The 25765-nt window shown below is 39.0% G+C and overlaps 2 protein-coding genes across 6 annotated transcripts in view; one reads left to right on the top strand and one right to left on the bottom strand.

Moving 5' to 3' along the window:
- The window catches only part of CENPP (centromere protein P), a 249256-nt gene that overhangs the window by 138574 nt on the left and 84917 nt on the right, over positions 1 to 25765 (bottom strand). The window lies entirely within an intron of this gene.
- Positions 12967 to 22966, top strand: OMD (osteomodulin). Its single transcript, XM_066368367.1, has 3 exons — positions 12967 to 13286; positions 19851 to 20804; positions 21793 to 22966. Exons 2-3 carry the CDS (start codon positions 19865 to 19867, stop codon positions 22119 to 22121), a joined length of 1269 nt encoding a protein of 422 aa, XP_066224464.1. The 5' UTR covers positions 12967 to 13286; positions 19851 to 19864; the 3' UTR covers positions 22122 to 22966.

The following is a 25765-nucleotide window of genomic DNA, read 5'->3' as shown; positions in this document are numbered from 1 at the left end:
GAATTACTATGACTTACTGAGTTTATTAAAGAATTCAAGGTAGAAAAAAATTCTCAGGGACCATCTATCCTCATTTCCTCTGAAATAATAAAAGATGATCACTGAATTCAGGAAACAAGCACAACACTTTTAGATAATAATTTGCTGGCCTTGGCTAGTTGGCTTAGCAGTAGAGCGTCGGCCCGGTGTGTGAAAGTCCTGGGTTCAATTTCCGGTCAGGGCACACAGGAGAAGTGACTGTCTGCTTCTTCAACCCTCCCTTTTTCTCTCTCTCTCTCCCCTTCCCACAGCCACGGCTCCAGTGGTTTGAGCAATTTGGCTCTGGTTGCTGAGGATGGCTCCATGGCCTTGTCTCAGGCACTGAAATAGCTCTGGTTGGAGCAATGGAGCAGCAGCCCCAGATAGGCAGAGCATCGCTCCCACAGGGGACTTGCTAGATGGATCCCAGTTGGGTGCATGTGGGAGTCTGTCTCTCTGCCTCCCTGCCTCTCCACCCCTAAATATAAATAAATAAATAAATAAACAAACAAACAAGCAAGTAAATAAATAGAAAACCACTTGCTAAAACAGAAATTTTTATTAAAAAATCAATTTTGTTTCTCCATCTTTTCTTTATTTTTTTAAAGAATTGTCTTACCTCTGTCTTAATTACCTGTCTACTCACATGGTCCTTAGCCTATTGTAAATAGCCTAATAATTCTACTAAATCTATTTCCCAAAATCAAAATCATATTATATAAATAATAGCTGATGTTTAAAGAACATTTTCTAACATTCTTCCAAATGCCTTACTTGCATTATTTCATTTAATCCTCAAAATAATCTCATGAGACAAGACCTTCACACTTTCTTTTTATTTTTTATTTTTTGGTGTGGAACCTAGGGAACAAAGACTAAGGGAGATCTAGGGTTTGATCCCAGCAGTCTAGCTCCATGCTCTTAACTGTGATAGGACTCTAATTTTTTTAGTCAGTGATCATCATTATAACACTACAGTGCTTCCTTCCAGAGACTATTAGTTGGCTTTCATACATCACGCCTTTGGGGTTGCTCTTTAGTGGCTAGCATTCTCAATATTCTTCTTTTGGCCTCCTCTCTCTAACCCTGGGCAATCTCATCCATTTCTACACATTCAGCCACAACCTCTAATGTGAGGCCTCTGAAATTCCCCTCTCAAACATAGCCCTCACTTGGGAGTAACAAACTCTCAAAAGCAAACCCAAACATTTAGATCTGTAAAAATCAATCAAAATCAACATTATAAACAATTTCATTCCCACCCACTCTGTCCTTCTTAACCTTTTCTTCCCCACAGCTGTTCAGGTTCATCCCTGAGCCTCTTGCTCCTGAACAGGCGCCTGGTGCCAAGTTCTGTCCTAACTTGCAGGCTGCCTGTATCCATTCCTTCATGTTCATTCCCATTCACTGTATCACAATAGCTTTATTGTCTAGTTGGAGTATCAAAATCAGTTCCTGGCCACATTTCACCAGTCCAAGTCTTAACATGACCAATCAAATAGAGCTGCTTTGATTATTCATCGAAAGTCTACAGTGTTTCCCATTCATTGCTAAATAACAAAAACTTCTTCACCTACTCTTCAAGACTAAGATCTACACTGAAATAATGATTTTTTAAAAGCTTTGCTTTCAGGCTTACAATTTTTTATGCTCCAGTTCAAGATTACTTGCTGTTTCTCAAACACAGCCTCCGTGTTTTCTGGCTTCTGTGTTTTTGTTCACACATCCTTCGCATGAACAGATCATACCCAACCTCAGTTGTCCATGTCCAAGTCACCCATCTCTGTTCATCTTCCTGACTTACTCATAAACAGATGTGGTTTCTCACCTCCTCCCATCTGTTCCTCTTTTGTACTTATCACATCCTAATTTATTATAGCTATTTATAGCCTGGCCTTTTAAAACTTTCACATTCCGCAGAGTGTTTGTAGACATCTCCTTCGCAAGCACTGTTTTAGTCATCTCCACATCTTCCTCTCACCAAAAGCTACCACATGCCTTGGCTCCATACATGTGTCTGAATTAAATCAGTGAAGGGGAATGAAACACTTTCTTCCCCGTAAGAACATGATGTGTTTTTACCCCACACTGCCACTCCCATTCTGGCAGCCCACACTGCTCCCCATCTCCCTCACAGACTAGAAGCCGGCATACTGCGTGCTGAGCATTACTCAGAGGTAGGTGCAAGCAGACGGCATTTTTTCCCAGTGATTCAATGTTATTGAAGAGATTTATCACAGGTTCTGAGAAACTGTAAAATAGATCCACCCAATCTGCTTTGACTAGTGTGCTGTAATGAGACAAGCATTCCCAGCAGAGACATCTTTCTCCTGGTGAAACAGTAACTCGGACTAAAGAGAAGCGCTTTAAAATGAGGTCTTCTGTAGACGGAAGAAGAGCTTACAGACACTGGAGAGGCAGGGCCACAGAAACAGGTCAGGCTACGGGACAAAAGCATGTGCCATTCCCCACTTTACACACAGGTCAGACTCAGTCACATGAGATCCTGATATTAAGACGCGCAGGTTGAGTGCTGGAAGCTTCCTCTTTATTAAGGAAAACATACAACAGTAGCAGAAGTAGACAAAATGACATAATGAATTTACATGTACTTCTCATCTAGATTAAAAATGATCAACTCAGACCCAATCCCATTCATTTATACTCCCATTGCTATTATTTTTTTCCCATTGCTATTATTTTAGTAATATCTTGATATATAATTCACATACTGTACCATTCAGCCATTTAAAGTATACAGTTCAATGGTTTTTAGTATCTATATTCGTGGTTAGCAACTATCATCACAATTTCTAAACATTCTCATCACATAAAAAAGAAAACTTGTACCCATTAAAAGTTACTCCCCATTTACTCTCACTTTAGGTAACCACAGGTCCACTTTCTATCTCTATGGCTTTGCCTATTCTCAATATTTCATATAAATTGAATCAATCAATACGTGGTCTTTTGTGACTGGTTTCTTCCATGTCAGATAATGTTTTCATGGTCCATTCATGTTGTAGCAATACCAGCACTTTATTCCTTTTTATTGACAAATAATATTCTATCATATAAATGAACCACATTTATCTATACATTCATTAGTTGGTGGACATACACTTCTTTCCACTTTTTGGCTATTATAAATAATGCTGCTATAAATGTTAGTGTATAAATTTCTGTGTAGACAGGTGTCTTCAATCTACTTAGGTATATACTAAAGGAGTGAAAATCGTGGGTCAGCCTGACCGGTGGTGGCACAGTCAACTTGAAGTGCTGAGGTCCCAGGTTCGAAACCTGGAGGTCACTGGCTTAAGCGCAAAATCATCAACATAATTCTAAGGTCACAGGTTTAAGCCCAAAGGTCACTGGCTTGAGCAAGGGGTCACTGGCTCGGCTTGAGGCCTCTAGTCAGGGCACATATGAGAAGCAATCAATAAACAAATAAAGTGAAGAAACTACAAGTTGATACTTCTCATCTTCTTTCTTTCTCTTCTCTCCCTTTCTGTCTCTCTCTCTCTCTAAATCGATTAAATATACATATAGTATATATAAATTCAGGGGTCAAATGGCAACTCTAATATTTTTAGGAACTGTAGACTTACTCCAAAGTAACTGTATATTCCTATCTGCAACAAATGCAGAATCCAATTTCTCCAGGTCCTCACCAATACTTGCTATTATTCATCTTTTTGATTGCAGCCACCCTAGACAATGTGAAGTGATACTTCACTGTGGTTTTGATTTGCATTTCTGTTATTACTAGTGACAGCTGAGCAGCTTTTCATGTGTTTATTGACCATTTGCTATCTTCTTTGGAGAAATGTCTATTTGGGTCCTTAACCCATTCTTAAACTGATGGTTATATTATTATTAGAAAGGCATTCTTTTTTTTTTTTTTTTTTCATTTTTCTGAAGCTGGAAACAGGGAGAGACAGTCAGACAGACTCCCGCATGCGCCCGACCGGGATCCACCCGGCACGCCCACCAGGGGGCGACGCTCTGCCCACCAGGGGGCGATGCTCTGCCCATCCTGGGCATCGCCATATTGCGACCAGAGCCACTCTAGCGCCTGGGGCAGAGGCCACAGAGCTATCCCCAGCGCCCGGGCCATCTTTGCTCCAATGGAGCCTGGGCTGCGGGAGGGGAAGAGAGAGACAGAGAGGAAAGTGCGGCGGAGGGGTGGAGAAGCAAATGGGCGCTTCTCCTGTGTGCCCTGGCCAGGAATCGAACCCGGGTCCTCCGCACGCTAGGCCAATGCTCTACCGCTGAGCCAACCGGCCAGGGCCTAGAAAGGCATTCTTAATGAAATAAATGATTTGCAAGCTTTTCTCCCGTTCTGTATGTTTTTTCACTTTCTTGATGGTATCCTTTGGCATAGTAAATATTAAAATTTTGATGATGTGCAATTTATCTATTTTTTTCTTTTGTTTGTGCTTTTAGCGTCACATCTAAGAAACTGGTGCCTGATTCAAGGTGATAACAACAGATATCTATGTTTTCTTTAAAAATATAATTGTTTTTGTCTTTGTCCTAGTTTCAGTTAATTTTTGCATGTGACATGATGTGAATATCCAGTTGTCTTAGTACTGTTTGTTCAAAGTAGATCAAGATCCAGAAAGCTCTTCCATGCCCCTCCCTTGTCTAATGCTCTACTTCCCCTGCAAATGAACATTCACTCACTCTACCCATCAGATACACCCCCTGCCAGAACTGTGCCACCTGCAGTATAACCCTCTCACCAAATATTCCTTTTTATAAGTCTTCTTAATAACTGTGAACCTGAATAAACATAATAGAATTCTGCTGTCTGAGTCCATATATCCCACCTTCCCTCTTAACAAAAAAGAGTAATTTCCTACTAATTTGGCCAAGGAAAACATATCTTATCGTCCTTCCTTGGGTCTAAAAATGTTATTGCTTTGTACTCAGTCCCAGTCAGTGCAAAAAAAGAAAAAACAAAAACATTAAATGGATCATGTACTAGGGGTTGCCAAACTTTTTACACAGGGGGCCAGTTCACTGTCCCTCATACCGTTGGAGGGCCACAACATACAGTGCTCCTCTCACTGACCACCAATGAAAGAGGTGCTCCTTCCAGAAGTGCGGCAAGGGGCCGGATAAATGGCCTCAGGGGGCCGCATGCAGCCTGCGGGCTGTAGTTTGGGGACACCTGGTAGACAATTTTTAAATTGTATACATTATCTGAGAACTTGGCACTGTGAGGGTGGCGAGTATTGGTTGCTCCATGTGCCTGGGTGATACTTTGCTCTCTCTGCCATCTATGGCTGGTAGTGTGCTAGTCTTTTTAATTCCGTCTCTGTTCTTCTTTATTTGATGAGGTTTCTATGATTTCTGCTAGTTTTGTTATCTTGTGGTCTACTGATTTGAAATGTACTTTTATCTCATGTGGTTTATTTGGGAACAAAATGGGGAGAATACAAACCAATAGTACAATGGTCTAGATACTAAAGATTGGTGAAATGTCTTATTGAAATAAAGAACTATCCCCTCAAAAACAATTAGAAAGTAAAATGATCATTTGCATATGATATGTATGCACCTGAAAAACTCTAGAGAATCAACTGAAAAATGATAACACATGGTCACATGTATAACTAATTAGAGATGGGTATCTACAATTTATAAATAACTCCTAAAAATCAATAAGAGATGAATAACAAATAAAAATGAGTAAAAAATATTAATGGGCACAGCACAGAAGAGAAAATCCAAATGGCTAAAAACATCTGAAAAAGATGTTCAACCTTTTCAGTAATCAGGGAAATGAAAATTAAAATCACAAGTCATGCCATTATATCCCTATCAAATTGGGGGCAAAGTTGGATAAGACCAAATATTAATGAAATCCCAAACAAACAACTGTAGCCTTACCCATTCCCCATTCCCAGTGAGCATGCAAACTGGTATCACTACTGTAGGACCTAATCCCGTATGTTGCAGAGCTGTAATGAAGTGACCCTTCGGTATACGTATGCGCAATGACATCAAGCATGTGTCCCTAAGAGACAAGTTCCAGGAGAGTCATGGGGTTACTTTTTCTTTTATTTATTTATTTATTTACTTACTTACTTACTTATTTATTTATTTATTTATTTATTTTTGTATTTTTCTGAAGCTGGAAACGGGGAGGCAGTCAGACAGGCTCCCACATGCGCCCGACCGGGATCCACCCGGCACGCCCACCAGGGGGCGACGCTCTGCCCCTCCGGGGCGTCGCCCCGCGGCGGGGGTTACTTTTCATAACAGAAAATAAAGGTAGTGCCCTGGCCGGTTGGCTCAGCAGTAGAGAGTCGGCCTGGCGTGCGGGGGACCCGGGTTCGGTTACCGGCCAGGGCACATAGGAGAAGCGCCCATTTGCTTCTCCACACCCCCCCTCCTTCCTCTCTGTCTCTCTCTTCCCCTCCCACAGCCAAGGCTCCATTGGAGCAAAGATGGCCCAGGTGCTGGGGATGGCTCCTTGGCCTCTGCCCCAGGCGCTAGAGTGGCTCTGGTCGTGGTGGCGCAACGCCCCAGAGGGGCAGAGCATCGCCCCCTGGTGGGCAGAGCGTAGCCCCTGGTGGGCGTGCCGGGTGGATCCCGGTCGGGCGCATGCGGGAGTCTGTCTGATTGTCTTTCCCCGTTTCCAGCTTCAGAAAAATGCAACAACAACAAAAAAAAAAAATTAAAAAAAAAAGAAAAGAAAAGAAAGGTAGTATGTTTAATGGTTTTTTCATGGAAACAGATAAATGCTGGTATTTTCATACAATAATATGAACATTGTACACAGTGAAATGACTGAGCCACGTTGTTGAGGGAAAAAAAGAAAATTATCCAAAAATACCTACACAGTAGTACATCATCTTTTTTTTTTTTAATTTTTTTATTTTTATTTATTTATTTTTTACAGAGACAGAGAATGAGTCAGAGTGAGGGATAGACAGGGCCAGACAGACAGGAACGGAGAGAGATGAGAAGCATCAATCATTAGTTTTCATTGTGCGTTGCAACACCTTAGTTGTTCATTGATTGCTTTCTCATATGTGCCTTGACCGTGGGCCTTCAGCAGACCGAGTAACCCCTTGCTGGAGCCAGCGACCTTGGGTCCAAGCTGGTGGGCATTTGCTCAAATCAGATGAGCCCGCGCTCAAGCTGGCGACCTCGGGGTCTTGAACCTGAGTCCTCTGCATCCCAGTCCAACGCTCTATCCAGTGCACCACCGCCTGGTCAGGCAGTAGTACATCATCTTTACATAAAATTCAACAGTATAAAGTATGAGATGTGTTAGAGAACCATGCATATGTAGTATATATGAGATGCAAGGGAATACTAAACACATTATTCAAAACAGTGGTTCCTCCTGACACAAAGAAAAAGGGAAGATCCTGGCCCGGGGTGCAGTGGAAAGACTGTTGCCCTGGAGCACCAAGTCAAGCCTGGTCAGGACACATACGAGAAGTAATCAATGGCACAAGTAAGTGGAACAATGAGTTGATGCTTCTCTCTCTCTCTCAAAAAAAAAATAAATAAATAAAGAGAAAGAAAAATAAATGAAGGGTCCTGAAAAGCATTAATTAATATTCTGTTTCTTAAGCTGAATGGTAAGTACGTGTTTGCTTCATGAATCTGGATATCTAATAGATATGCATGTTTATTCTATAAATGAAGTATATCACTAATGAGTCTATCACACATAATAATACTTAGTAAAATGAAAAACAGTAAGAAAATTACCCACAATATAAAACAGATGGGTAACTTTAATACTGGAAAATATTAAAGAAAAGGAAATATGAAGGTCAAGTCAAATCAAACCAGGCAGCAGCAACAAGTAGGAACAGTTAGACAAATCCTGAAAAAGAAGCATGATGAGGGGAACAAGTCCTACCAGATATTTTAGTGATAATGTGGAAGTGAGGAAGGTGGCAAAAGCCAGAAGAACCTTAAATAGAAATGTATAAACAACTTAAAAGTTTTTGTGGCAAACTGCTGAAAGCAGTCAAGGGACAAATGACAGGCTAGAATACAATAGTGAGAGTCCTGGCATATAGGCTTTATTTCCCTCATATATAAAATACTCCTAAAAGTCAATCAGAAAAAGACCCAAAACACAATAGGGAAAAAAGTAAAAAATATAGGTATCTTCAGAAAAAGATGCACGCATGGCTGCAAAACATAAGGAAATCAAACTGACTCACAGAGAAATGAAAACCAAACTATACCATCTAACCTAGCAGGTCATCAAGGATAAAATTTGATAAACAGCACAAAGGAGGATGTAACAGGTACCCTTGGGCCCTCTGTGGACAGCAATTTCAGATGCAGATGAAATGGCTAGGACTTATTCCTCAAATATATCTGCATACACGTTCAATGACATATAATAGGTTATTATCTGTATCAGTGTTACTGTATTCATGTTTTTATGTTAACAAAAGTTTGTTCTATATGCAGAACATATGATGTTCACTGATCAGCTGTTCAGGTGAGGTGAGGGAGCCAACAGCAAGAGAACATGCAGGAGGACTAATTTCTTGGTTGGCATAAGGCAGCTTTACAGGACCATCTTTCATCTAACAGGCAAGAAGTTAGAAAAATACTCAGAAAATAGAAAAGAGGGAGAATCTTAGCAGGTATTGTATATTCTTTCATTCATCAAATAATATTTACTGAGCAACCATTATGAACAGACAATTTGGAGACATGGCAGCACATAAATGGAGTCTGGGTGGAAGCAATCAGACAAATAATTACACAGCATTCTAAGCAGAGGAAAAAGCACATGCCAAGGCATTAGTGAGAAGGATCAGGTCAGCTTGAGGATTAGTGTTGGTACAACACTAACCACTCCACAAATGGGCAAATAGTAAGCTGTCAAAGCCTCCCTTACTATGAATGTCACATTTAGAATTTATTTTAAAATGTGATGCACCACTAGAGGATTTTAAACAGAAGTACTGTAAAGTTAAGATTTATTTTTATATAGAACCAGATGAAAAATGGGTTAGAAAAGAAGACCAGTCAAAATACTACTGAAAACTTCTGGGGGACAGACATCAGTCTCTGGAAAAAAAGACTGTGGTGGCAGTGGGGAACAAGACATAGACACACTAAAAGTTATTTAGGCACTAAAACACAAAAGACTCAGTAATAGAGCCAATTTAAAAGTGAGACACAGGAGGTCATTTAGATCACTAGTACTCAAGTTTTCATGGCAGCTGGAACACCTGTTAAAAATATAAGTTCCTGGGCCCACACTCACAAGGTTCTGATTTTGCAGGTCTAAGGTATAGACATGCTGGAGCTTGAATTTTTAAACCAGTATCCTAGCAATTCATATACTGATGACTCTCCCACCACATTCAGGAATGCACTGATTTAGAGGACTCCCAAAATCCTGGCTTGCATAAAAGAGTGGATTAGGGCCTGACCTGTGGTGGCGCAGTGGATAAAGTGTCAACCTGGAAATGCTGAGGTCGCCGGTTCGAAACCCTGGGCTTGCCTGGTCAAGGCACATATGGGAGTTGATGCTTCCAGCTCCTCCCCACCTTCTCTCTCTGTCTCTCTCTCTCCCTTTCTCTCTCCTCTCTAAAATGAATTAAAATAAATAAATAAATAAATAAATATGACATATATGTTTAAAAAAAAAGAGTGGATTAGGTTGAAACAGGGGTTTTCCACCTGACCTGTGATGGCACAGTGGATAAAGCACAGACCTGGAACTCTGAGGTCGCCAGTTCAAAACTCTAGGCTTGCCCAGTCAAGGTACATAGGATTGATGCTTCCTGTTCCTCTCCCCTTCTCTCTGTCTCTGTCTCTGTCTCTCTCTCCTCTGTAAAATGAATAAAGTCTTAAAAATAAAAGAAATGGGGGTTTCCCATTTTATGGGAAGAATAAACAATGAGGGAAATAGAAGCCAGTATGCATTAATGTGTGGGTGCTCCTCAAAGCTCTGTGAAGGCTGATGCACAAAGGTGGACCACGTCTTCTGGGCACACGTGACATCCAGGATCTGAACTATTTCTATAGCACTACCTAAATGGGTCTTTCTGATAGAAGCAGTTCACCAGCTAAGTGTCATATTTGCCTCCTAAACATGATTGGACTTAGAATGCTGGGAGGCTGAGACTTCCAAGCATGTCAGCAGCATACACTGTCCTTGCTGGCCCTGGCTGCCTCTATCACGATACCCCACACCTCCTACACCACCTGGCCCCAGCCATGGCGTCTTTTACCCCTCTTACACCAGCTTGGCTTGCTCCCTTACTAGACACAGGTCTTTGATAAACCATCTAAAATAATAACTTTCCTTTTTAAAATTCATTAATAGATGTGAACTTTTAGAGCAGTTTTAGGTTCACAGCAAAACCAAGCAGAAGCTACACAAGTTCCCCATGTTTTCCCTTCTTAGCATCTCCTTACTTTGCAGCAGCACAAGATGCTCCAGGCTTGTCTTGTATGTTCCCTGCCCCAGTCCTGGAGTCAGCCATTTCTCCAAGGATCCCTGGTCGCTTTTATTGGAGAATGGTATTAGGAGCCAAGACCTGGGTGCTGGGTGTTTGTTGCTCATTGAATGTCACTGCTTCTAGGCCCTCTCAGCTGACAGAGCCAGAGGATAGACATGTGTACTCTGGTCCATGTATACACACACATCTATGAACACTTCTCACTGTAGCCACCTGTATGTATATGAAGCTGAACATGAGTTCATGCTGATGTCTCCAGTATGATCCATCACCCTGTGGATCATCTCCACGGCCTCCCCTTGTTTATATGTAACGTCCCTCCAGCAGTGAGATACCTGGATCTCCTACTGGCCACAGCTACCCAACCATTCTGCTTCAGCACACATCACGGTAGTCACAGCTATTGACTTGATTCCTGTGCTCAGTTGTTTCTATCCTTCCCCATTGCTTTATTCTTCTCCATCACGCTTTACACCACCTGATTCACTGCTTTTCTGTTTTACTCCTCCATGACAACGGGGACTTTTACAGCTGGGTCCCCAGTGCCTAACACTGCCTTAAACAAAGTAAATATGCAATAAATATTAGCTGAATTAGTAAATGAATAAAAACTCTTTATGCTTATCATCATAATTAAGCAGGTCTCAGTCAGGCCTTCCCTATTCAGCAATACATTATCTAGCCTTGAGATATTGCATCTACTTCAATTGAATTATAATTGTAAAATTTATACTTTTCATAAATTCAACGAACTTCTCAATTGCTTTAATTATAGCCATCTGAAACAGCGAAACAGTCACAATCACAGCTTCTATTTTTCCTCTAAGGCCTGACTTGAACCCCCCTTCCCACCACTCTTCCTCCCCCCAAACCTAACCCTCCAGGACATTGTCAACTTCACTCAAATTTGCTAGATACTTTTGTTTTGAGCCACCTATTGATAAATGTTTTCATGTTTTTTTAATTTAGAAATTAAATTTAATGAATGACATTGATCATAGGTTTCGGGTGAACATCTCTATTGCATTTGAACTGTTGATTGTGTTGTGTGCCCATCACCCAAAGTCAAGTCATTTTCTGTCACCTTATATTTGTCCCTCTACTCTCCTCCGCTGCAACACCCTCCCCTGGTAATCACTTCACTTTTATCTCTGCCCATGAGTCTCAGTTTTATATCCCACCTATGTGTGAAGTCACATACAAAGTTCTTAGCTTTCTCTGATTTACTTATTAGTTCACTCAGTAAACGTTCTCGAGGTTCGTCCAGGTTGTTGTAAAGGGCACACATTTGTTAGGAACATGAATAACATAATCACTATCATAAGTTCAAATCAGAGTTAAATAAGGAATTATATAAAAATTAAGCTATAGATTTTTAATTAATCTTTCAAAAGAACTGTGAGGGCACGTAAAATAATTTTTGGAAAAAGTACACAGATTTTCTCTCTGTTCCTTAGTGTGGAAGCCTGAGCTTTAAGAACAAAGACTAATAGGAAACATATGGAAAAGATCAGTAACGAGATGAAATCTTGGCCCAAACAAACACGGTCCGCCACGTTTCACATACCACTGTCTCAAACAATAGATGAGATTTTTCATTATTGCCACAGAACCATTTGGAATATTGTACACTTTTTTAAAAACTGAAGTATAAAAAAATAAATATTATTTGTAAAAACCTAATGGAAAACACTATTTTGATGGAAAATAAAAAGGGAAACGAATTCCAAGATTTACTTTACCTTATTAGTTTGCACAAGCTTTAAAAAATCTCACAAAGAATGAACTCAAAGATCACTGCCAAGAGACACAAGTTAACTCGCTGTTGAAAATATGAAAACATTACTATAAAAATATAGCATTTAGGCAGTCAACTGTTACTCTTCAGGAGAAACAGCTCAGTGAAGTCAGAAAACTTTCTACATCTGCAAATTAAAGGTAATAGCAATTGGTCAGCAGATGTTCCTAATTCTATTTTATTCAGTCCTGTAAGATTATTTCTTGTACTACCAAAAATAGGCAAATCAGAGATATATCTTCATAAAGGTAAAAAACTGACTTCTATACCGAAGAGACTAATTTTTATTTTAAAAGTTGTTAGAAGCCATTCTAATGAGTGTATTTGGGAGGAAGGTGATAGCTGATAGAAAAGAAGGTACAATTGTTTCTGTGGAAAAGTTATATACTTAATCTATGTCACCAATGACAATCTATTTCATTTAAACTAGAGGTGAAATGCTATGTTTCTAATCCTAGTCCCTTGTCTTAATGAAAGGAAGCACTGGTCTGAACAAAGGGTACCAAACAAGCAAGGTCTCGAGATGACTCTGAATTCCACCTTAAATTGCTGAGACACTGAGCTCCATGTTACAGAGGACCTTAATTTGAAGAATTCTTTGGCATGAAAATGAAAATAAAAACAGTAATCAGTACATGCCGTTTCATTTAGTTCTGTTTGCCTTTCAGACTGAGAGGAAATTCTTACCACACCTCAAAACCAAAGTTAAGGGGAAAAGAAAGAAGAAAGCCACATAAATCTGACCAAGAACACAAGCATCTTAATTCAAATCCACAAAGTTTTGGATAATGAAAAGAAATACATAATTGTAATTCAACCCAAGTGTTTTCCAGGCAGATTATATTTGCTTAAATTGCTACAGTGATTCAAGAAACAGCCTTATTTGAACAAACAGTTACTGTGGATTTTTAAGAGACTCAGTTAAAGAATTTAGGAATCTCTGATTCATTTACAGGATTTGCAAATTCATCAACCCCTGAAAACTAAGGCAAACTCAACAGGTATGACAATAAAATAATTTTCAATTTTTTAAAGAAAGTATTCCTACCGTTAAAAATAAAAAAAGTATATTTGATTTGTTTAGCATTAAAATAGGTTGCAGCCATCATAAAAGCATAACTTTGAAGCAATGTCTGTTAGAAGCTACATTAAAACTTTGATTAGCCAAATGATTCAGGGAAAGAAGTATTAGAGTGAATTTAATTTTCTAACTTAAGATCTACCCAATAAATAACCTTTGTTTATATATTTTTGTTTTGAAGGAAAGATTCTTAGGTTAATGAAGTAATTTTTTGTGCCTTTCTGCCTTTCAACTTTAAATGACAAAAACCTGACAAATGCTTTGAGCCATACATCTGAGCAGTGCTAGAGACTCTGGTGGTAGAGAAGATGGGTGTTTGCACAAATTTCACTAGAAATTTTATCAAATATTCTCCATTCACCAAATTCCTGGTATTAGAATGATTTTGTTTTATTTGCCTATTTTTCAAAGGGAAGATGTGAGTGTTCCTTCTAGTACTGAAGGATCTAGTTTCTTGGGTTTCGGTTAATTGAGATTTAAATGCAATATGGCTAAAAATAATTGAAATGTGCATATTTTTAATAGCAAAACTCTTACTTCCTTAGGCCTTGGGTATCATAGTGATGGTATACTAATTTTACAGAGTTAAATTTGAAACCGCTTTAAAAAAAACTCTGTACCATACATTAATACTTGGTTTCTTATGGTCCAGTTTCTAGGTATACCAAGAAAATAGTTGTGTATTTTAAAATAAAAAAAATGCAATGAGGCTTTCCAATTAACTTTCAAGAACAAAGCTCTATCTTATTTTAATTTCAATTGGAACATTCCTGATGAAAGCATGAGTGCTTTTTTCCAAGTTAGAGAAGTGTTATAATATAGAAATTTTATAGCTATAATATAAAAATTTCATATTAATGGATAATTTTTTAAACTGGTAACTCATATTTCACTTTCTTTTTCACATTTGTTATTTTTCTACCACACAATTTAATAGGAAAGTGAAGAATACAGTATATTGGGATGGAAACATATTCAATAGTCAAAAGAACAGCCACATTTTCTGTGACTATGTTCATTTAAAGAAACCACTGCAAAAATAAATGTCTAGAAAAATATCAACATTAGTAGTGTAAGCATCATTAATGAGATGAAATCTATAATTTATTAATATAGTCATTCATTCAACAAAATTTTGAGCATTTATACCAGTGATAGTCAACCTGGTACCTACCGCCCACTAGTGGGCGTTCCAGCTTTCATGGTGGGTGGTAGCGGAGCAACCAAAGTATAAAAAAAAAGATAGCCTGACCAGATGTGGCGCAGTGGATAGAGTGTCAGACTGGGATGCGAGGACCCAGGTTCGAGACTCCGAAGTTGCCAGCTTGAGCGCAGGCTCATCTGGTTTGAGCAAAGCTCACTAGCTTGGACCCAAGGTTGCTGGCTCAAGCAAGGGGTTAGTCAGTCTGCTGAAGGCCCACGGTCAAGGCACATATAAGAAAGCAATCAATGAGCAACTAAGGTGCCGCAAAGAAAAACTGATGACTGATGCTTCTCATCTCTCTTCATTCCTGCCTGTCTGTCCCTATCTATCGCTCTCTCTGACTCTCTGTCTCTGTTAAAAATAATAATAATAATAAAATAATAAAAAGATAGATTTAACTATAGTAAGTTGTTTTATAAAGATTTATTCTGCTAAACTTAGTGAAAATCCAACATAAAGTACTTAGTAAGTAATTATATTATATGCTTTAACTTGCTGTAACTCTGGTTTATAAATTTTATAAAGTAAAGTTACTTCCCTACTTTATAAATCACCGTTACTGTGGAACCGGTGGGCGGTTAGAAAATTTTACTACTAACAGAGATACAAAAGTGGGTGGTAGGTATAAAAAGGCTGACTACCTCTGATTTATACAATGTGAATTGTACTAGATTCTGTCAAAAATTAGAGCTTAGGAGATGAGATGATTGACAGTGAATTATACTGTTTGCTATGAATTATCCTACAAGAAACAAGGCATAAATTGTAGAGTACAAAAGAATCAGAAGTAATAAAAGTATGCTTAGCAAGTGACTGGGAAAAGACTAGTTGAATGAAGATTTGGATGAAAAGAAATGAGATCATCATAATGGAAAATTATCATGGGTGAAGTTGAAAAGTAAGAGGAATAGAAAATAATGGACATAGAGATGGAAATAAGATGGAGTTAAGACCAGAAAGCTACACTAACAGTCAAAAGGGTGTGGGACCAGGCTGATACAGGATCACAGTCCTTAAGGGATAAGGACAATGATGATGAGTTCAGATTCAGAAGAGAAACCTTTCTTCTTAGGTGGTCTTCAAAAGCAGAGAGCAAGCACCAAAAATCCCTTTATTTCCAGAGAGACCCCCATCATCATAAGGTCTTTTTTAAATTTATTGATTTTTACAGAGAGAGGAGGTGGGAGGGCAGGGAATGACAGTAGTTGCTTCACTCTAGCTGTTCATTGGTTACTTGTCGTATGTGCCTTGACCAGGCAAGCTCAGGGTTTCGAATGGGCAACCTCAGTGCTCCAGGTCAGTGCTTTACCCACTGCGCCACCACAGGCTGGGCATCATCCTGAGGTCTTGATTCCAGGTCAAAGGTATGCAGTTAGGTACAGGATCAAAAGTATCATCTAGGTCTACTTTTTACCCAATCATTTATCATAATTATCAAACAACAGAGTCATAACTTTTAATCCTCAGATTAAAGGTTTCTAAGTGATGACTGCTAATGTTCCTATCACAAGAATAAAATTCAGAGTTCTCATGAGCAACAACACTATTGATAGTTCAACTGTGTAACGGTAAGCTTCTGAGACCCCCTAACTGCCCTGACCCCACACAGCTGCACAGCTCTCCTTTGTGTCTACATTCATCTTTCTGGGGCACAGCAACCTTACAGAACCCCAATTTCATGGTGCAGTGAGACTGACATGAAGTATAACAAATACTTTAAAAAGTTAGTATACTATACCATAATGAGTATAATAAAATATGAATTTAATGCTTAAGTTATTACCAACTAGTGAATAAAATATTTAGGCCTGACCTGTGGTGGTGCAGTGGATAAAGTGTCGACCTAGAATGCTGAGGTCACTGGTTCAAAACCCTGGGCTTGCCTGGTCAAGGTATATATAGGAGTTGATGCTTCCTGCTCCTCCCTCCCCCTTCTCTCTCTCTCTCTCTCTCTCTCATTCTCTCTCCTCTCTAAAAATTAATAAAAGTAAAAAAATATATATTTAGGATGACCTATCCCCACTCCTGCTAACAAGCCCACGCCTGGGCCAGATGATGACTATAAAGACGTCCCTGCCTCCCTCAAGCAGAGTTAAGCCACCAAGTCTGAGAGTACTGGTGTCTCTGCTGTAATCCACAGTTCTTTCAGCCTGAGAATATGGTTCGCTGTTGTGTCTCTCTTGTCCACTAAACTGCATTCTCTTTACCCAAGGGGCCATGCCTTCACATCCTCTTCATTTCTGTAGTCCCCACCAAGCATAGCGCCTCACTCCTATTAATAATTCAAGACATTCATTGGTTGGGCAGTGACTCGACCAAACTAAAAAACCACTAATTTTGTAAGGTGCTTTCCTAACCACATTCACACTACGCAGATGAAAGGGCACTCCCAATCAGACCCCCTGGGAGCTTCCCAGCCCAAAGTCTAGGTCAGCATTTAACATTACCCTCTGGAATAAGACCACACTCTTTCCTTCACTTTTCCTCCTCCCAGGACTTTCTCTTACTTCATGCAGAAACACTGCTGTGTGGCTTCACGGCTCAACTATGTATATTAATAAATTCAATAGGTGTTTAGTCCCCGAGTGTAAACTCCTCAGGTCAGAATTCAGGCCCTACAGATTTTGGTCCAGACTACTTTAACAGTTTTATTTTGCTCCTTCAACAGTTAACTACCAGTTCTCCAACATCCCATCCTTTGCTGCTTATGTTTTTGTTTGTTTCTAATATCTGGAAATCTCCCTATCTCCCTCCATGAGTACCCTAATACTCTTTCAAAGTCTTGTTCAAATGCCACATCCTCCATGAATCACACAGTTTCATGAAACAATGGATGTCTATTTAGCTTTTAACAGGAACTTTATGAATTTCAAAGTCAGATTGTTTAAAAATATCAAGCCATTGCTATTTTGTTATTTCCGTAGATAGGGGTAAGATGAATATATAATGAAAAATATATTAGAGTAAACAATTGATCCTGAGGTTTTCGAGGCTTGTCTAGTTGAAAGGGAAGGGAATTGCCTAAGTAGATGCTGGGCAGCACATGAATGGTCATGAACATCAAGTTAAATAGACTGGCACAGGCCCTGTTTTTTTCTTGCTATTTTCAGCTGCCTGAGTCAGGCCAAGAGTAAATGTAGGAATGAAGTAACCATTCCAACTAGAGGTTGGTAAGAAGGAACTGGATGTACTGGGAGGTATGGATAAGGGGTAATGAAAAGATAGTAGGATCAACATATTTTAGGTCCTGCTGAATTGAAGAATTACTGCAGCTAGAGGTACTATACAATGAGTGAGTTATAAAGACAGGAGATAGTAGTCAGAGTGTGAAGGGGTTGAGGCACTAGCAATGACAAGGCCCACGGTGTGGAAGCATGGAAAAGAATGGAAGGAGGGAAAGACTGGAAGAAATGTAACTGAAAGAAAAAAGATGAAGGGCCTCTACCTACTGCAATTCCCAAGTACACACAATGCTTACATTCTACCAAGTTTTGGTTTCTGATAAGTAAAGAAACAAAAGACTGAGATGCTTGTGTCTACAGCAACCTTTCTAAAATTAGGTGCTATCAGAGAAAATTTAAGTAACTCTTTTCTCAGTTATCCTGTTGATCAAAAATAGTTACTACCATTCTAGGTAAATAGGAGATAACTCATTTTATTACATACCGTAATGTGTTACGACATTTATTCTCTCTTGAAATCCTGGATGAAAAGGACAGAGAAAAGTGGCCTCAGAATAAAAGAGGCATATGCCTTTTTAAAAATAACATATTTAGCCTGACCAGGTGGTGGCACAGTAAATACAGCGTCGGACTGGGATGCAGAGGACCCAGGTTCGAGACCCCGAGGTCACCAGCTTGACTGCAGGCTCATCTGGTTTGAGCAAGGCTCACCAGCTTGGACCCAAGGTCGCTGGCTCAAGCAAAGGGTCACTCGGTCTGCTGTAGCCCTGCGGTTATATAGCACATATGAGAAAGCAATCAATGAACAACTAAGGTGTCACAACGAAAAACTGATGATTGATGTTTCTCATCTCTCTTTGTTCCTGTCTGTCTGTCCCTATCTATCCCTCTCTCTGACTCTCTCTCTGTCTCTGTAAAATAAATTAAAAAAATAACATATTTATTCTAGCTAAATCATTTTAAACTTGCAAAGTACATTTATGTACATATCTCATATAACCTTAACAATGACCAGGTGAGATTAAACGCAGGCAATTATTCTTATTTTATTGACAGATATGGTAAAGGACTTGACCATCATTAAGTGACAGGACTTAAATGAAGATTTACAGGCTCCTCACCCAGTCAGTACAACTCCAAGTTCCAGCAAGAATACAACTGTCTCTCACACTGAGTCCTCTGTCCTGTACAATCCCACCCTACGCACACCCTTCTGTTCAGTGCCTCACACGTCTCTCTGAATCTCCACTTGACCTAAACTCCTGGGATACAAGATACAAGTGAGATTGTTTTTAGTATCTGTGTATATAGAAGTTAGTTCAAAAGTATTAGTGGAAAGAAGGAAGCTAGGAAGGTAAAAAGAAGAATGTATAGAATAACCTATTAGAAACTAAAACTTGATAGAATGTAATTATGTATGTATTTTGGGATCTGAATTAATTGTGCAAGTAGATACAAGAGGAAAAATAATTGAATATTGGAAACTGTTTCACAGGGAAAATCTGAAGTCATGGTTAGGTGTGGAAAGAAAACAAAAAGAGAAAACATAACAGCTATTTTTAGTATCTCAAGCTCTCACATAAATGAAAGTGTTTCATATTCTCCCAAAAAGCAAAAAGAACAGCAAACAGAAGCTGCAGTGGGAAATATTTGATTACTATTAAGAAAGAATCTTAGGTAAAAGCTCTCTCACTAAAACATAGGGTTTCTCCACTCGACCGTAGAGGCCATCACCAAGGGACCAGTCAGTGAGAACACCCATCATTTATAGTGGAGAAAACTTCAACTTTGCCATTGAGAGGCATCACTATATACAGTAAAGTATAGTAAACCAGCAAGACAAACTGAGATTCTCTTAAAAGATGGTTATTTACTCTGGTTCAATGCAATATGTGACTTTAAAAAAGAAAAAAAAAATCTTACTGCTACTTAAACATTAATTTTGCCATGAGCATGGCCCATTCATTTGGACATTCTTTTATATGTTTCAATACAGGGATAGATATTATATGTTTTATGTAACTGTCAACTTATATAAAAAAATTTCTAAATTTCACTTATTTTTCCCACAATGTATTTTCTTTTTTCCTTGCAATAGGACAAAAAGAGACTATGGGCTTTTTAAGTCCAGTATGTATCCTTATCTTCTTTCTCGGAGTCAAAGTATACTGCCAATATGAAAGTTATCAATGGGACGAAGATTATAACCAAGAGCCAGATGATGATTACCAACCAGAATTCCATTTTCATCAAAATGTGGACTATGGAGTGCCTTTTCATCAGCCTACTTTAGGCTGCATCAGTGAATGCTTCTGTCCACCTAACTTTCCATTATCAATGTACTGTGATAATCGCAAACTCCACAGCATCCCAAAAATTCCAGCACACATTCAGCAAGTCTATCTTCAGTTTAATGAAATTGAGGCTGTGACTGCAGATTCATTCATCAATGCAACTCATCTTAAAGAAATCAATCTCAGCCACAACAAAATTAAATCTCAAAAGATTGATCATGGTGTGTTTGCTAAATTGTCAAACCTACTACAACTTCACTTACAGCATAACAATTTAGAAGAATTTCCATTTCCTCTTCCTAAGTCTTTGGAAAGACTTCTTCTTGGTAACAATGAGATCTCCAGACTGCAGACAAAAGCCGTGGATGAGCTGGCAAACTTGACCATGCTTGATCTCTGTCATAATCATCTTGAAGATTCTATGTTACAAGAAAAAAACTTTGCCAAAATGGAAAAATTAATGCAGCTTAACCTATGTAATAACAGATTAGAATCTATGCCTCCTGGTTTGCCTTCTTCACTGATGTATCTATCTTTAGAAAATAATTCAATTTCTTCTATACCAAAAAATTATTTCAATGGACTTCCAAAACTCCATGCTCTAAGAATGTCACACAACAAACTACAAGGCATACCATATAATATTTTTAATCTTTCCAACCTCATAGAACTCAATGTTGGACACAACAAACTGAAACAAGCATTCTACATTCCAAGAAATTTAGAACACCTATACCTAGAAAATAATGAAATTGAAAGTATGTAAATTTTCTTTCTTTTTTTTTTTTTTACGGAGACAGAGAGAGAGTCAGAGAGAGGGATAAACAGGAACGGAGAGAGATGAGAAGCATCAATCATTAGTTTTTCATTGTGCATTGCGACACCTTAGTTATTCATTGATTGCTTTCTCATATGTGCCTTGACGGTGGGCCTTCAGCAGACCAAGTAACCCCCTTGCTCGAGCCAGCAACCTTGTGTCCAAGCTGGTGAGCTTTACTCAAACCAGATGAGCCTGCGCTCAAACTAGCGACCTCAGGGTCTCGAACCTGGGTCCTTCCACATCCCAGTCCAACGCTCTATTCACTGCACCACTGCCTGGCCAGGCAATTTCATTATTTTTTAAAGACAAAATGTTTTACAGATCTATGCTTTATACATTGATGAAAATGGTTGTTTTGAAGTTTCTAGAAAAATGGAAAAAATTGACCCCAGAGAAAGACGTGCTAGAAATTTCATAGCCATTTTTATTAAAATTTTTATCACCTTAAACATTGAGAAATAGTACTATAGAGTATATGAAGAAATATGAGTATCCTGAGCAATGTGGCTAGGAAAATGGCATAAATTAGCCCCAGGAAAAGGTGTAAAGTTTATAGTTTTATCTATTGAATTCTATCACTTTGAACATTGAGAAAGAGTATTGTACTTTATATGAAGAACTATGAGTATTCTGAATAGTGGGACTATAGGTAACTTTCACTTTTCCTTTTGAGACTGTTTGTACTAAGAATTTATTATTTATTACTTAACTTACTAAATTTCCAATGAAGCATCACTTATTTCAATAATATAAAACTCATTTAGTTTTTTCTTCATTTTATTATTTGGTTACTGTACAAATAATTAAACCTAATTCCACTTGTAAGTATTTTAATTAAAACTACACCTACATAACATTTTAATAAAATCTAATACAGGATTATGAATGTAATATAGCAGAATTAATTTTTATTTTGTATTTTTCAGATATCAATGTTACAGTGATGTGTCCGACCATTGATCCACTATATTACCACCGTTTAACATATATTCGTGTGGACCAAAACGAGCTAAAAGAGCCAATAAGCTCATACATTTTTCTCTGCTTCCCTCATATACATACTATTTATTATGGTGAACAAAGAAGCACTAATGGTCAAACAATACAATTGAAGACGCAAGTTTTAGGGAGCCTTCCAGATGATGACGACAGTGAAGATCATGATGATCATTATGAAGGCTTAGACCAAGAAGGATCGGAAGAAAATGTTGACCCTCTCTATTATGGAAGTCAAGAATGGCAAGAAATTATATAGGTATACATTTACGACTTCACAAAACTTATAGCTCACAACAAAATGTGAAGAATTATGTGTTAGTATAAGATCAAATACTTGAATTTAGGTTGGTACTCAAAATGATACAAGTCTTTAGAAATATAAATTAGAATGACAAATAGAAATCAAAAATTAAACTTTAAACATAAATGTTTTATCATATTGAGAACGAGTGTGCCATTTCTATTGACAGTAATTTTTGTAAGAATGATGAAAGAAGTAACATTAGAAGCTCTGAATTATTGGCCCTTGCCAGTTGGCTCAGTGGTAGAGTGTCAGCCTGGCATGCGGGAGTCCCGGGTTCGATTCCCGGCCAGGGCACACAGGAGAAGCGCCCATCTGCTTCTCCACCCCTCCCCCTCTCCTTCCTCTCTGTCTCTCTCTTCCCCTCCCGCAGCCAAGGCTCCATCGGAGCAAAGTTGACCTGGGCACTGAGGATGGCTCTGTGACCTCTGCCTCAGGCGCTGGAATGGCTCTGATTGCAGCAGAGCAACGCCCCAAGATGGGCAGAGCATCGCCCCCTGGTGGGCATGACGGGTGGATCCCGGTTAGGCACATGCGGGAGTCTGTCTGACTGCCTCCCCGTTTCCAACTTCAGAGAAATACAAAAAAGAAACAAAAATCTAAGGAAAAAAAAAAAAGAAGCTCTGAATTATTATAAGGATAGTTTTTAAATGCCAACTGGTACATTAATGGAATAGGCAGCCATTCACTTAAGGAATAGATTATCATAAAATCAATGAATTTTATTTTTCTTTCAGAGCATCAAAGCAACAAAATTTTAAACCCTGTATTTGGATAACTAAAAAAAAAAAAAAATCAAATTAATCACATTCTGTATTTAGCAAAATTTAGCAATTGTCCAAAACAGTCTTTACTGTGTTTCAATTTACCTGGGATGTTTTAATAGTAAATTCACTAGAGAAAGTTTCTTTGTTTTAGTTATGTAAAGATTTGCTAAAAGCCTGACCAGGCGCTGGCGCAGTGGATAGAGCATAAGACTGGGACCCAGAGGACTCAGGTTCGAAACCCTGAGCACACTGGTTTGAGTGTGGGCTCACCAGCTTGACCACAGGGTGTCTGGCTTGAGTGTGGGATCACAGACTTCACTGCATGGTCGCTGGCTTGAAGCCCAAGGTCGCTGGCTTGAGCAAGGGGTCACTTGCTCTGCTATCGTCCCCCAGTTAAGGCACATATGAGAAAGCAATCAATGGACAATTAAGGTGCTGCAACGAAGAACTGATGCTTCTCTTCTCTCTCCCTTCCTGTCTATCTGTCCCTATTTGTTCCTCTCTCTGTCTCTCTCTCTCAAAAAAAAAGATTTACTAAAAAAAATAACTGCTTTATTCACAAAGTTGAGCTAACGTTAGCACAACAAAATATATCGACATTATTAAACACTTATTTTTCTAGCAATTAGAAACATAAACGCGTATCAATGTTTATTTACATAGTGTTAAAGCTAAATAAAGTTCCTTTAAAGTCTGAACAAAAGACGGGCTTGACATCCTCTTTAAAACTTTAGAAATCACATATTATTTAATCTATCAATTTGAAATATTTAAAGTATACCTTATAATAAAGATGATCTAATTGCTGTGGAAAACTTTCTTAATATCAAATTACCACGTCATAGAATTCCTCAGGTAAGGAATAAACTCAAACCTAGGCTGCCTATACAGGGAACCCAAAGAACAAGCAATAACAATGTGCACAATATGCAAAGACCAGAGAAGTTAAACTGTATTTTAGAAGCAGTTTTCAAGGAGCAAGTCATTATTTTTCTGGAGATGACAGTTTTAAATGAAGCCTCTAGTGCTCTTTATACCTTTAAGTTATTAGCATAACTTAAAGAAACAGTACCCACCTGTCCCCAGGAAAACAATCCAAATTAACACAGATAACATTCATTCTTTCATTTAACTAACATTTATCAAGTCATTTTGTGTGTAAGGCTTAGCAGTGAGAGGTCAAGAAAGAGAGTACCTATGTGCGACCATGACACCTAAGATGCAGGCGTGAAGATAAAGATCAGAGCAAAATGCTAGTGATGTGGGTAAGGCACACTTTTCAAATTTAAAATTAAAAAAAATAATAATAATAATAAAGGGCACCACTACCCTTTTATTGAAATTTTTAAAAATAGGGTTTATAAAATAAAGTTTTTTTATTATGAGCTAATTTGTGGAAAATATGGTGGGTGTTTTAGGAAATAAGAAATATAAGAGGCCCTGGCCGGTTGGATCATCGGTAGAGTATCAGCCCGGTGTGTGGATGTCCTGGGTTCAATTTCCAGCCAGGGCACACAGGAGAAGCGCCCATCTTGCTTCTCCATCCTTCCCCCCTCCTTTCTCTCTCTCTCTCTCTTCCCCTTCCGCAGCCAAGGTTCCACTGGAGCAACGTTGGCCCGGGCACTGAGGATGGCTCCATGACCTCCATCTCAGGCGCTAGAATGGTGCCGGTTGCAACGGAGCAACGCCCCAGATGGGTAGTGCATCGCCCCCTGGTGGGCTTGCTAGGTGGATCCTTTCAGGCACATGTGGGAATCTGTCTCTCTGCCTCCCTGCTTCTCACTTTAGAAAAATACAAAAAAAAAAGAAAATAAAAAGAAATATAAGAGCATTTCTTACTTAGATAATTTAAAATTTACTGAGAAGCCATCATAGAAATGCAAATGAAAACCACAGGAAATATCTTTTCACACTCACAGGATGGCTATCATCATAAAGACAATTTTAGCAAGACAGGGGAAAAAGTAGAACCCTCATGCACCACTGCTAGGGATACCAACTGGTGCAGCTACTTTAGAAAGCAGTCTGGCAGTTCTTCAAAAAGTTAGTTACCTATGACATAACAATCCCACTCCTACGTGTATACCCAATAGAAACGAACACATATGTTCACACAAAAACATTTACAAAAATGTTCATAGCACTATTATCCATTAACAGTGAGAAAGCACCTAAATGTCCATCAGTTGATGAATTGATAAATAAAATGCAATATATCCACACAAAGAAATATTATTCAGTCAAAAGAAGGAATGAAGTGCCTGACCAGGTGGTGGCGCAGTGGGTAAATGTAAAGCCAGTACCCAGGGCCACCATCACAGCTGCCTGGCCCATGCAGGTTCACACTGGACTTGGACAGTTGGTAAAGAAACAACGGAGCCAAAAACTGGTGGGCCATCATCTTTAATCCTAGCTTGCACCCGGCAGGCAAGTAAAAACACACACTGGGCTCCAAAACCCACTCATTCAGTGCTCACAAAGCTACTGACTTATCCAAGTTTCCTAGAATCAAAGGTTTCTAGCTCACCAGCCTTATTCACCTCTGTTCCCCATCTCCTTCTCTCTGCACAAACTCTGCACAAACCGGCTTCTCATTCAACACTCCACCATCTTGGCTGCTTCTCCTGGCCTCCTCCACGTGGCCTCTCTCTGCTCTCCTCTGCTCTCTCCTCTAATATATATTAATCTCAGGAACCAAGAGAGGAAGCTCCCATTCTGCCTGCATTTTACAGTGTAGAAATCCAAACCTTTAATCCAATATACAAAATAGGAAAGTCTCTAATACAAAGTCACTTATCTGGGGCATGATGGGATTGTACCACCCCACATCAA

This window comes from Saccopteryx leptura, chromosome 2 (genome assembly GCF_036850995.1).
Source record: "Saccopteryx leptura isolate mSacLep1 chromosome 2, mSacLep1_pri_phased_curated, whole genome shotgun sequence".
Taxonomy (NCBI): domain Eukaryota; kingdom Metazoa; phylum Chordata; class Mammalia; order Chiroptera; family Emballonuridae; genus Saccopteryx; species Saccopteryx leptura.
Note: the sequence above shows the minus strand (reverse complement) of the source record. Positions and strands in the feature narration are given on the sequence as shown.

Bases quoted from the DNA above. Each gene is read 5' to 3' on its own strand.
- OMD (XM_066368367.1), top strand. From the start codon at position 19,865: ATGGGCTTTTTAAGTCCAGTATGTATCCTTATCTTCTTTCTCGGAGTC. The intron at 20,805-21,792 runs GTATGTAAATTT...TGTATTTTTCAG, and splicing joins AGAAAATAATGAAATTGAAA to ATATCAATGTTACAGTGATG.